This window comes from Gymnoscopelus braueri, assembly GCF_963280865.1.
Source record: "Gymnoscopelus braueri genome assembly, chromosome: 4".
In the NCBI taxonomy this organism is placed as follows: Eukaryota; Metazoa; Chordata; class Actinopteri; order Myctophiformes; family Myctophidae; genus Gymnoscopelus; species Gymnoscopelus braueri.
This window is the reverse complement of record NC_137605.1, coordinates 24,714,567-24,727,754: the sequence shown is the minus strand read 5'-3', so window position 1 is coordinate 24,727,754 and position 13,188 is coordinate 24,714,567. Positions and strand designations below refer to the sequence as shown.

The following is a 13,188-nucleotide window of genomic DNA, read 5'->3' as shown; positions in this document are numbered from 1 at the left end:
TATTTGAGTCTGGACAATATTGAGGCAACATTATTTTCTGCTGCCAAAGGCCATTCGGGCATTTGCGTAAATCAATAGAAAAAGGTATGTGGTAAGAACTGGATGTGCTGTGTGACAAAACTGATTTCCAATGAAAACTGCTTCCGCTTGTCCTCCTTGTCAATCTGTCATTTATTGCCATGCTTGACAAAGCCTTTATCTTATTTTTGTCCATGTTTCCCAATAAAATTCCAGTGTCTTTGTCATTGATTGAGGATTCCTTGAGTCAGCTGTAATCCCTTGGGTTTTTGTGTTGCGCACGTAAACATCAGACTTGAAAACTGACTATTTGGGAATATTGGCTCCTTTTTCACAAATGAGACCGATCTTCCAGTACCCCTCAGCCCCTCCCCAGCCCACCCATCCCCCCCAAAGCCCCCACCCCAGCTGTGGTTTGGATTACATGGCGGATGATGTCATACCTGTGTTGCTGATGCTGTCATTCTGATTTGCCCGTGTTTCGTCAGAGTTCCGTGTTTCGTCAGAGTTCCGTGTCTTGTCAGAGTTCCGTGTTTTGTCAGAGTTCCCATGTCGTGGTTCAGGGTGAACCTGGTGATCCCATCTATGCCATTGTCTCTGGTCTCCGGCAACACCGCCTGCACGTGACTCAGGAGGCCCTTTCCCTGGGGGGCACACACTGTTGTCAGGGGAACACGGGGGTCATCCCAGTGCTGCAGCTCATGTTGTCCTTTCCCGGGAGTCGTCGGTCGTTGTAGGTGTGCATGTTGATCACTGCATCCGTCTTCACCACGCCTGGCGGCGGCTGGGTCTTGTGCTTCACCCGCCTCTCGCAGGTGAACGACAGTCTGATCTCGTCCACCATGGCATTGCACAAAGACCTCTGGGCGATAAGTGGGGGTTGAGGGGAGGGGGGGAGGCCAGGCAAACAGAAAGACAGTGGGGAACGGGAAAGGGGGGGTAAATGCCTTAGTTTTAAATTGGTCTGGCAAGCAGAAGAGTGTCGACAGTCCAAGATGTGAAAAACAAATTAGAACGTCACAGTTCATTGTGTGTGTGTGTGTGTGTGTGTGTGTGTGTGTGTGTGTGTGTGTGTGTGTGTGTGTGTGTGTGTGTGTGTGTGTGTGTGCCTATTGTTTAGTGTGTTTCTGTGTTTGCGTGTATCCATGGCTGTCAGCAATGTCAAGTCACACCACATGCAGCCCACGCATGGCTCGCTGTTGCTGCACTACTCTGACAGAGTGAGCTACTCTCCCCCCACAACATAATGTGCACGGCACGCTCATAACAGCCTGCTAAGCTGCATAGCTCAAAATGGTGGTTTGTAACAGTAAAGGGGCTCACGCAACTCTGACATCTGCGATGACTAATAGTGGATTAATTCTTTATGCTCCAATTTGCAATTATGTGTGTTAAAATAAGTAAATGTTGTGTTCTTATAGCCAAGTACTCCTAGAGATTAGCCAAAGGCATGCAAATCCTTTTACATGTTTGAACTAAAAGCCACAAACTGTGTGAGGCTGTGTGTAAGTGTCACAACTAAATCAGTGTGGTTAGCAACTCCATAGCTAAAAGCTCATCCTGGTTTAAGGGTAATTCAATTAACACAGTGGTGGAGAGTGAATTTACTCTAGTACTGTACTTAAGAGCAATTTTAAAGTACTTTTAATTTATGTTATTTAAATGTTCTTATACTTTTTACTTCTACCCCACTACATCTCAGAGGCAAATATTGTAGGCCTACATTTTACTCTGCTGTCATACCCTACCATAGGATCTATATTTCTCAATATATAGAGCAGGGAGACCAAATACAACCACTGCAGTTATGTTAAGTTGTATTGTATTAACATACTCTACCATACAGATTTTTTTATTACACATAGTGTAAGCTTTAATGCATTACTAAATGGGTCATGTATAATGAGTAATTTTACAGTATGTTTGTTACAGTGCCGTAAGTATACTTTTACTTGTAACATAGTATTTCTACATTGTAGTATTACTTAATAACTACTACTTTTACTTAAAGAAAAACTAATCTGAGTTATTTTCCACCACTGAATTAACTAATCTGATTAATTGAGAAGTTTGGCCTACGCAAACTCTAAATTGAAGGTGGGGTGAAAACACACAGTGTAAATTGGGCAATTCACAGGGACAGCTACCTGCTCACGTTCTGCCGTCTTCCTCAGCTTGTAGACGAATTCGGCGATGGCCACGAACACGGAGAGTACCAGGCCCGATGCCAGGACTATGAAAATGCCACCCAGGTTCTGGATCCCCAAGGGCCCTGTCTCATGTCGCTCTTCATCCAGACAACTACTCCCACTCCACCACTTCTCCTTAAGCATGTGCAGACGCCCATCCTCGTGGATGCTGAGGATGGCGATGGTGATTTTGTCTCTGTATGGGGAGCCTGCAAACAATGCCAGGTCAGCTTTACTACACAGTAAAAAATCCTCAGTGTTAAAGCTAAGGAAGGGATTTAAACCCTATACTTAGTTGACCGTGTTCCCACGGGCTACACTGAATATTGTTCACCCCAGAATAGGGATGCTATAGGGTTCAAGTGGTTAAGGTAAAGCTTAGATGTATGTCCTTCCTGGGATTTGAAGCCAGGTCTCTTGTGCAGGATACAATATTTCTACCACTGAGCTAAGACAGAACAGGGGAGATATTGAGCTTCAAGTAGACAGTACCTCTCGTAGACCAGTAGTGGTCCTACCCAACCACAGGGTTTACATTTATCAGACCACCTCCAACCACTGCATATGTACTGTATAGTATTAACATACTCTGCCATACAGATTGGTAAAAAATTATGTTCATTCACAAAAGGTATTTTGTATATAAATCATATACATGGTATATAATTATGTATAATATATTTGTACTCTCTCAGTTACAAATTGATAAATTAACATTGAAGATTTTACTGAGTACAGGTTGAATTCCGCCTGCTTTTTTATTTGAAGGTTTTGTACTAAGGATTGAACCACATGTTATGGACTATATTTATAGGCCCTCACATCTAGAGTGTGAGGGCCGCTGATCCAACAGATATGTCTGAGTGAGGGCCACTGATCAGACAGATATGTCTGAGTCTCCATAGTGTGGGGTCTTTGTCAGAGTACCCGTTGTACCCATCCGTCTGTGTACCTTCTGTGCCCACATATGGAGATCTCTGTATCTGTCAGTCCTTATCCCCTTTATGCCCATATATGGAGATCCCTGATGTCATTAGTATATGGCCATACCCTCTATATTAGCATGCCCATATATGGGCATGGGCATGGATCGGCGGTTATGGACAACTGGATATCCATATCTGCCTATATCGGTCGGATCAGCGGTTCTGGAACCGTATATCCGAACGACTCGACGGCGGGGACCGCACTCCCTCTAGTCCTTGCCAATGTGCACGAGTTTGAAGTCGGTCGGTCCCCTACATGCACGGGACCATATATGGGCATAGTGGTCGGATCTGTGGCTCAAGACAAGTGGATCTCCATATATGCCTATTTATGGGCGTATTGGGTTTGTTTACGGTTATGTCTGAGTCATAGTGACATGCCTAAATATGGGCGTATCAGGTTTGTTTAGGGTCGTGTCTGAGTCATAAGTGACATGCCTTTAAATGGGCGTATCGGGTTTTTTTATATTCATGTCTGAGTCAGAGTGACGTGGCCGTGGTCCTGCCTATATATGGGCGTATTGGGTTTGTTTATGGTTATGTCTTTGTCTCTATTCCTTTCTTCCCTCATGTTTTTTTTTTTTAGGATGTTTTTTTAGGATGTTTTGTAATTAATATTTAATTGTTAGTGGTCTTTGGGTGTATTATCTCAGAAATGCTGATGACAGTTTACAGTGAATCTAGAACCTGCATCACAATGACCCAAGGGAGTTCATGCAGTACAGTAAGCGGTGAAAAATTTATAAGGAGAAATTAATAACACGCACACCGCCCGCTCACACAACCACACACGCGCTAACCACCAAGTGTTGTCGGTATTGACGAGCACTTGAACTTATTAGTAGGCAGTCCCACACAAGTGTATTGTAATCACTGATGGTAGTTCAGGTCTTACCCAGGGGAGTGCCAATTCCATAGCCTTTGCTGTCGATGATCCCTCCCACCTGGGTGAGGTTACAGTTCCGCCTGGTGATGTAGTCGATGGTGGTGGACTCCATGAGCAGTGCGTAGTCTGACTTCAGCACCCTCTGGATTCCATCTTCAATAGATTTCACCAGTGATGTGCTAGGCTTACTGCTCATAAAGGCCCACATCTTCTCAAAGGTAGAAACCTTAGATTTCTGTGTGAGACAGAAATAGAACTTTTTGAAGTGCCTTTGAATCTCATCTCCCTTGCTACAGTTACGGTGGGGGGGGGGGGGGGGGGGGATAAAACAATGCCCTGACACAAAGAAAAACAGTTCCTCTGTGACGCGCTGACCCTTGAACGAAATATAACTCTCCATCTTTATAGTGCGGTGTACAGGTGCTGAAAATACTGCTAACCTTAAACACCTGTTATTCCTTTCTTCCCTCTGCGGCAGAATGATTGTACAAACATGTGAATTTTGTGAGTGTCTGGGTGGAAAAAAAGCTGTCAAATCACAGTGCTGGGCTTTGAAGAATCTTGAATGGTCCTTTATTCCAGCATCCAAGTAGATTTACACGATTAATTGTAAAAGATATTTTTTAGTCGCTGGATTAAAGTATCACGGATTAAAACATCTATTCTCGTAATAAGCACAAGGGAGACCGTAATAATAGAGTCTCTCTCCATTAGTCTTGCATCAGGCCATTTGGTATTTCATGCAATTTTACAGGAGGGTCACATTCACACCATGTCTAATCCTGGATAATTACTGTCTCAGGACCATGAGGCATTTCGAATTCTAGAAGATACTATTCTAAGCTGCCCTCCATTGTTGTGCATAGTGCCCAATGCATGTCTAATGCGTAGTGCACTTCCAATGGAGGCCGCCGGTTCAAATGTGAAATATAATAATAACATGTTTTATCATGAAAAACAAAAGAAGCAAGCAGGTGATTGCATCGTGAGCAGGTTTTCTGGTGTACTGTCTGGACGTGACCTACATTGCCCTCAGCTCACTATCATTTTGACAAAACTTCTGAATTCCACCCCCTGTCTTCTTTTAGCATCTGTCACTTCCTTCATCTGCTGGAGTCGAGCTCGTTAGCCTGATTCTCCCCATCAGGGCAAGAGGGAGCGGAAGCCACTTGAGCATAGCGACTCTGATGAGTCAAGTAGAAAAAGGTGTCTCCTCTCCTTTAAAAATGTTGCAATCATAACCGCTAATCATGGAAGTAAGAACGACGGAGCTTACACTTTATAAAGCGTATCGAAGCTCTTTAGGCCAAAGAGATTATTTGTATCTAGTTCCAGAACTGCAGTCCTGATAAAGAACAGCATTCCCTGTGCTTTACAGTTAATAATGGGATATGAGTAGCAAGTTATATTCCAGGTATTTAAATATACACTTGTGCATGACTAGGCTACATATCATATGCTGTCGTGCAATGTTACTAAACAGACTCTAGTGATAGTGATATTAAACAGTACTGCCGTTATTGTTCTGTAATGCAATTTCAGTGCACAAATGGAATTTACTATCTATTAATGTCAACAACAGGGTTTCATGCCCGATTACAATGCGGGGGAATCCTCGAAAGAGACCTTAGTTGATTCAAAAATTGTATTTATATACTGTACGGTATTTTGGTATAAAAAGTGGGTCAGTTACCCTGGATGAAAACCCCATTCTCTCCAGCTACTGCAGTGTCATAAACCTATGGACTTTCCCTCATTTGAGTAAAAATGCTCTGTGTTTTCATTGTTGCACAGGGAGAGACCGTAACTCTGTTACATGTGTTATTCAGCACCACAGCGGCAACATCTGAGGCAAAACGCAAAATAATAAAATAAAGGCATAGACCCTGCAGGCAAAAGCTGAAACTTTGGAATGAGAAAATCATTATGGAGGAACACATCAAACAGAGTGGAGAAGTGGAGAAGCTGGAGAATTTGCTTTTGCTGTGGGAATTAAGATCTAACTGTGTGTGTATGTGTGTGTGTGTGTGTGTGTGTGTGTGTGTGTGTGTGTGTGTGTGTGTATATATTATATATATATATATATATATATATATATATATATATATATATATATATATATATATATTGATTCTTTCTCTTTGGAAAGTGTACTATCACACTATATAGAGAGTTTGTAGAAAAGTCAACTAAAAAAGTAAAGTAATAATTCAACATCTTGCCTCGGTTCGTTACTACACAACACCATTACGCGTGTGTACTTGCGTCGCTTTGTGCAAAATAACAAAACATTTTAAACTGGAAAAAGTGCACAGGTCTCCGCCATGTCAGGCAGGTTATGGTGGCGCTATAATAGGCCAATGTGAAAAGGGTGCCATTCCTTCCTACACGGCAAGCAGGCACTGCATTCATGATTTGAGGCATTTTGTTCCAAAAATATGTTTTGCTAAATTAGACCTGCTGGTGGCGCTATAACAGGCCAATGTGAAAAGGGGGGCATTTATTCCTCGGCCTAGTGGGAATATGCGTGCAAAAGTTCATGGAAATTGCACGCTGCATTCATGAGTTAAGGCATTTTGTTCAAAAAGGGACCAATCCTGCAGACTTTAGAAGCCAAAGTTAACCAATTAGGATAGAATTTGAAATATTGGATAGATCCGTCAGGATCACATGACTATAGAGATACTGTGTACCAATTTGCATGATTTTTGGACAGAATCTGAAGGAGTAATATCCAAAAATGTGTTTCACAGAAGTCGGCCTCCTGGTGGCGCTAAAAAGCAGATGTGAAAAATGCAGGGCAAATGTTTATAGGGAGTGTCCGTGCAAAGTTTCACACAGATCGGTGCAGTTGTAGTTAAAAACGCCAATCGGCCTATTATAGCGCCACCATGAGGCTAATTTGAACATTTTCAAGTGGCATTTTGTCCTTATGAAAGGCTGATCTGAAAGTTTTGGGGCAGAGGTTCTGAATTGGCATCCAGGGATTGTGTGTGCGCAGTTTCGCAGCGAACGGGCCAACGGTGCCGGAGATTAGCTGTCCACAGACAGGACACAGGGACGGACGGACGGACGGACGGACAGGGTGCAAAACATATTCTCTCGCCAGGCCCGAAAGGGGACAATTAAAAAGACAAACTAATTGTGTAGCTGTTTATAGTATGTAAAAATAAATAAACAGAAATAGATTATTATTATGAAACTCTTCCTCCATAAAATTACTTGTTTGTTAATTTTAAAAAACAAAAATTGTATTGTGTCGTACCTTAAAAAATGTCATGGTGGCACCATCCTTGACGACACCATACTCAATCTTGGTCTGCTTGGCGATGTCATCGGCTGAGTCCACAGGTGAATCCATTCTCTCCACAGTGAGGAAGGCAGCTAAATTAGCCGTGTAGGAGGAAATGATGATGAGGGTGAAGAACCACCAGATCCCACCGATGATCCTGGTGGACAAGGCTTTGGGCATCAGCTCTGAGCCTGGATGGAATGCAAATGTGAGACAAGACTGTTCACTCCATCTGCTAGCCAGCACTATGATAGCAGATTTGATTCTAAAATGCAATATATCAGTCTTGGTATGTTCTGCTCCCTGGCATCCATGTACTGTATAAACAAACAAATACATCATAGATTATGTTAACCTAACTTAAAAAAAATTGTATCCAGAACAGGTTTTAATTGTGCAATACTGATAAACATGCAGAAAACAAGGCAGCTGTCCCCCTCCTATGTCGCACCCTCCCCTGGCTCCCCATCCCCTGTCTATCAATTAGACTTCAAACACACCCAACAGCCTATGGCAGCCAAAGCGAAACAAACTTAGATACCCACAGGCTTTTTTGTTATCATGTCAACTGAAAAGGTACAGTAGGTAGTTGAAATGTATCTAGGAATTTAATTGGTTGTTACTTTTTGCATGGATACTGATCTTTGTAAATGTCATTTAGCTGAAATACAGACAGAAGCCATCTTGCACTGGAAAATCTGCCATAGTAGGAAACTTTGGCAGAGGGCCTGCACATATTGGCCGGTTGAGTTATGTCTCAATGAAAGGCCTTGTGACTATCAGAAATATCACCCAATGCAGCTTTAAATGCTGCTTTATCTCCGTCTTTAGCCGATCTACAAGCTTGTAGATCGGCTATTTTCAACATTTCTTATATTATTTGAAAATTTGGCCAATGTTTGACCAGTTTTTATGGTATATCCCCCCCCCCCAGCCATTCTAATCTGGGTTTTGGCCATATAATGGCCTGCGATTCATTCAGATGAAGGCCACACATCCAAATTGTCAATACAATTTTTTAATTTGGAGCCATTTTGAAATCTGACACAGGATTTCTGCCTTGCATGCAGATTTTTTTTTACCACTTTCAACCTGGTGTTCCTATTTGCATTACTAGAGGTTCGGGCCGCTATGCGGACATCACATCTAGAGTTCGGCACACCTACGCTACGTCGCACCGCCGGTCCGACTGATATGCCCATTTATGGAGATCTCCGTGTCTGTCAGTCCTTGTCCCTTTCATGTCATCAGTATATGCCCATAATGCTGTATGGGCATGCCCCCTTTTGTACCCATAGATGGAACTGACTGATTGTTTGAACCTGATGCCATGACGACACATTAAGGTTAGAAAACGCACTCCATATTTGGGCGTAGCTGCATTGGGAACTCCTTATATGGTTATGGCTGAGTGAGCGTGATGACGTTGTCCGCCCGCCTATCCTCCCTTTTTTCTCTCCTCCTTTTCCCTCTTTTTCCCCCCCTCATTATTATGCCAATTGATTCCCCCCCACACACATTTCTTTGTTGTCACTGCTGTTGTATCCTACTGACTCACCTACCAGTGAGGAGCCCCCACCGGGAGAACGTAGAGCTTTTGTCCTACTCCTCTCGCCCAACAGTCCCTGCTGACAGGTGCCTCCCCAGCCTGTACATGCAATGAAAATGATCCCCCTCCCCGCCGACTTCCCTCCCTCGAACATGGGCCAATTGTGTTCGTGTAGACGCTTCACGACAAAGCCGGATGCACCACCGTAGAATCGAAGCACCCTTAAGACAATTTTTATATAGGATTTCACCTATGATATTATCATAGGTGAAATAAAAGTAAAAAAAATAGCCGATCTACAAGCGGTTAAATAATGTTCACTTTATGTGCATTTTATATTTAAAATAATCGTCAAGGTGTGGTCTAGGAATCTCCAAAATCATGACTTGAGGAATTGGTATCTGACAAAGGCCTCAAATGAGGGACATTCAAATGATCTCTCAAATAATTACCTTCAGCAAGCTCTAAACATCTTCAACCTGATTTATACTATATTTAGTACTTTGTTGGATGCCGCTGTCACGCGGCAGAAATAGTCGATCTACAATCTCACAATGTGTTGCGATGTGAGCTTGTAGATTTGCTACTTTGAATGTGTGAAACTGGCACACGATGAGTGTAAATTACGCAAAATAGGCCTAGGCTTTTTTGAACAGCCTAATGACATGCTCAAAATATGGACACCAGGGTAGTATAAAACTTTGACAGATCTAATTATACTTTATGTTCAATATTGCACTGTATGCTATATGCATGTTTTCACTATCTGGTAAATTGCTTGACATTCAAATCATGTCTCAAAGAGCCCAACACTCCTCAGAATGGCGAGTGTCCAAAACTGACACATGCGCTGCGATCCAATTCCATACTATATAGTATATACAATTTCAGCTTCTGCATAAATACTGAAATCGCTGGATTTTTAAGTGTAGTGTTGATGGACATTATTTTCCCACAAAGCGAATGAGATATGGAATATGGACAGGTCATAAGTCTTATGCTTCATTACTACAAAACCAGCAGCAGCAGGACATTGCTAATTTAGATTTATCTGTGGTAGAGAAGCAGGCGTTGCTCTTTATCCCACATCCTAGTCATTCACTGATTAGCAGCTCTGTACGTGTTTGTGTGTGTGTGCGCGTGCATAATTATGCGTGCGTGGGTACATGTGTGTACATGCGTGTGTGTGAGTGTGGGCTGCAGCTGCCAGAGGCTGTGGCTTTGGCAGGTGGACATAATTGCAATTCTTTGTTTTGTTTTTATTTTCTCATATCTGGCATCACTCTGTTTTCACAATGTGTTGTCAAATAAGGTGGTGTAAGGAATGTTATGAATGTTATATCACAGCTCAACGTTGCCACAATTTTGAGTCAAGTTACATTGTAACTTACTGCTGTAAGTGAAGACAGTGTGCGGGAATATAATATTCAAAATCAGTGTCATGGGTGCATGCAGTGCAGTGGCGTCAGTTCAGCAAAAGCTAAGGTATGGCAAGGTTAGGGTTGCCAACTCCCAGAGATTGAAATAAGGGACATGTATCCTGGGCGGCGCGGCAGAAAAAAAATTGGGGGTCAAAACCCCCGAAATGCATAGAAAACTATGCATTACACCTATAACACAATACAAACACAATGGTCTTACACCTGCATTAGGCTACTAATCATGATTTATTTTAATATATATATATATATATTTTGCCAAGGTATGGTACCTGCCCTACCTTGCCATACCCAATTGACACCCCTGGTGCAGTGCCAGTGCCATACTGTATCAACCCCATACACTTAATTGACCAAGGTCCCCCAAGGCTCTATAATAGGTCCGCTCCTCTTTTCTCTCTACACTGATCTTCGCTGAAAAATGGATGGACAGATACTACTACCCAGCACGTTGTGAGCTTGTAGAAGCTCACAACGTGCTGGGTAGTAGTATCTGGTCTATGAAATATTAATATTGAAAGCTAAAACATTTTCAGTAGAGTGAATAGCAAAACCAACAAGAACACAACTATAATATTTAGGCCAAAGTAGATAATCTATATATTATTATTTTTAAAATCATATACTGTATCATTGAACGCAGGCAAACCCTGCATGTCTATATTGTATGATTTCTTAAATCTTCAAGTAAACTGAATGTACGGGTCAAAGGGCATTCATGGTACAAACCATGTCCAGTACTTACATGTATTGTATGAAATAACATGCAAATGTAAGAGGCAGCAAGTCAAATCATACCTCTGCCCTGACTTTGAGAATTCGTTGAGCAAATTGACAGACTATGTTTACAATGGGTCTGTGGGACTGGTGTTAAAGTTACTTTATGTCTCATCTCTGTCAACCTTTAAACCACCCTCGTGCTCTGTGTACTGGGTTACTTTACTGAGAAGATTTATGAGGGCAATTCTGGTAACAAGCCTACATAAGGGGGGCCAGAGTGGTCCACTCTTTAACCTCCCCTACTAAATTTGATTGGATTTGTCCTCTGCTGTCTGACAAAGGCCCCTGTGTGGTTGCAAATAAGGGTAGACGGCGTCATTCTTTGATTCACTATGACGTTAGGGATAGGGAGGCCAGATCTCCATCTGTGGTCGCACTAGAAAAAGGAACTGGAACAACTGGAAACTCAATAAAAATGCTGTTGCCAACAGGGAACACGATATGCCACTGCACTAGAATGCTGTAATAAATGCACACATGCCCACATAAAGGAAGGGGGGAAAAATCATATAGTGCCAATAGAGCCATAGAGCCAAAGAAATATAAATGTCCATTCAGGGTCGAAGATAAGGATGCTGTTTCAGTCAACAAACACCTCATCAATCTCACTGACTGCAGACACTACTGTAGTGTGAGTAGATACTCCTTGACACCGACTGGAAATATGTGAACATATTAAAGTGCCTTTAAAGAGACACATTGAATGAAGCTTTCAGAGGGAAAATAGGTTTGATATCTGGATCAAGCTCACTCTGTCAAATAGTGTAAATTTACTTTGTATGAGTTTTGCAATGCTTATAGCAACGCCTGATGGTGTAATAGCATACGCATAGCTAATACACTTTTAATTATCCTAGCTTCAAATGCATTTATTTATTTTTATTAAAGGATGTGGGAATTAAATGACAGATAGATGTAATATCAGAGCACAAATTCCATACAGGAACATCATTAAGAAGTCCCCTATTACTATTCTCATTACAGGAAATGAGCAGAATCTTCCGTATCTAATGTAGCTTACCAATTTTTCAGTATTGGAAAAAAGTGAAGGAATGCCCCATGAGAACCATTACAACCACACTTAACATGATCTCTAATGTCATGCCTTACAATACTAGAGGCTCTTACTGGTTATTAATTTCCTTAGGAAAATAAATAAATAAAAGGTATATTTATTTGTTCAGAAAAATGGTTTGCAGCTGCAGAGAGGAGGAGAGAGAGAGAGAGAGAGAGAGAGAGAGAGAGAGAGAGAGAGGGAGAGATAGAGAGAGAGAAAGAGAGAGAGAGAGAGAGAGAGAGAGAGAGAGAGAGAGATAAACATTTAGCCGTTTTCATTATTGCACACAGAAATTTTAAATTGTACCTCAAGTGTACCTCATCATGTACCCCAAATAGATAATGGGACGTACTGTATGTTTGTTGTGAGAGCCTACTGAGAATCCTAGCATTACATTTGAAGCACATGAGGTGTTTGTGTGTTTGCATTTTACACCTCCTTATTTTTACATTCTTTGTGTCTGTGACATCAACCTCCCACAGACAAGCTGGCAGATTGATTTATTGTTTTGGCTGTCCTCAAACATGGCCATTTGCATTTTAACCCATTTAGACCTGAGGCTGATTCTAAAAACACCTTCTAAATCCTGACCTAAGTTTTCTGAAAAACTTCTAATATTTTTTCAAACATTACAACAAATGTGTGTTGCTATATACTGTACATAGCAACAAGAGCTCCAAAAGGGGTTCCCGTCCTGAAAGGTATAGTTACAAATTGGGGTTCCCGCCCAAAATGGGTTAAACATGTCAAGAAAATGGCTTCCTTCTCAGTTGCTGTCACTGTGTTTGGCAGACGAGCACAGCGTCTGTTTGTGTGACACTGACAAAATATACCTCGCTGGAAATATTTGCACCCTGTGTTGCATGGCAGCACAAGATGTGTGCCACACAAAGTCAGAATCACCCTGTAAAGAAACAAACAAATGTAACATTCAATTCAATTCTACATGAACACAACTGTAAATTTAGGGCATAATGTACGTTATAACGTTC

At 41.8% G+C, this 13,188-nt stretch overlaps 1 protein-coding gene across 1 annotated transcript in view; it reads right to left on the bottom strand.

The window, feature by feature from the left end:
- Positions 1-561: 561 nt before the first annotated feature.
- The window catches only part of grik3 (glutamate ionotropic receptor kainate type subunit 3), a gene marked incomplete at its 5' end in the record, with an annotated part of 143,891 nt that continues 131,264 nt past the window's right edge, over positions 562-13,188 (bottom strand). The window contains 4 exons of the mRNA XM_080426724.1: positions 562-880; positions 2,166-2,416; positions 4,089-4,314; positions 7,345-7,562. Coding sequence (XP_080282850.1) covers positions 683-880; positions 2,166-2,416; positions 4,089-4,314; positions 7,345-7,562 — 893 coding nt within the window. The 3' untranslated portion in view covers positions 562-682. The remainder of the gene's footprint in view (positions 881-2,165; positions 2,417-4,088; positions 4,315-7,344; positions 7,563-13,188) is intronic.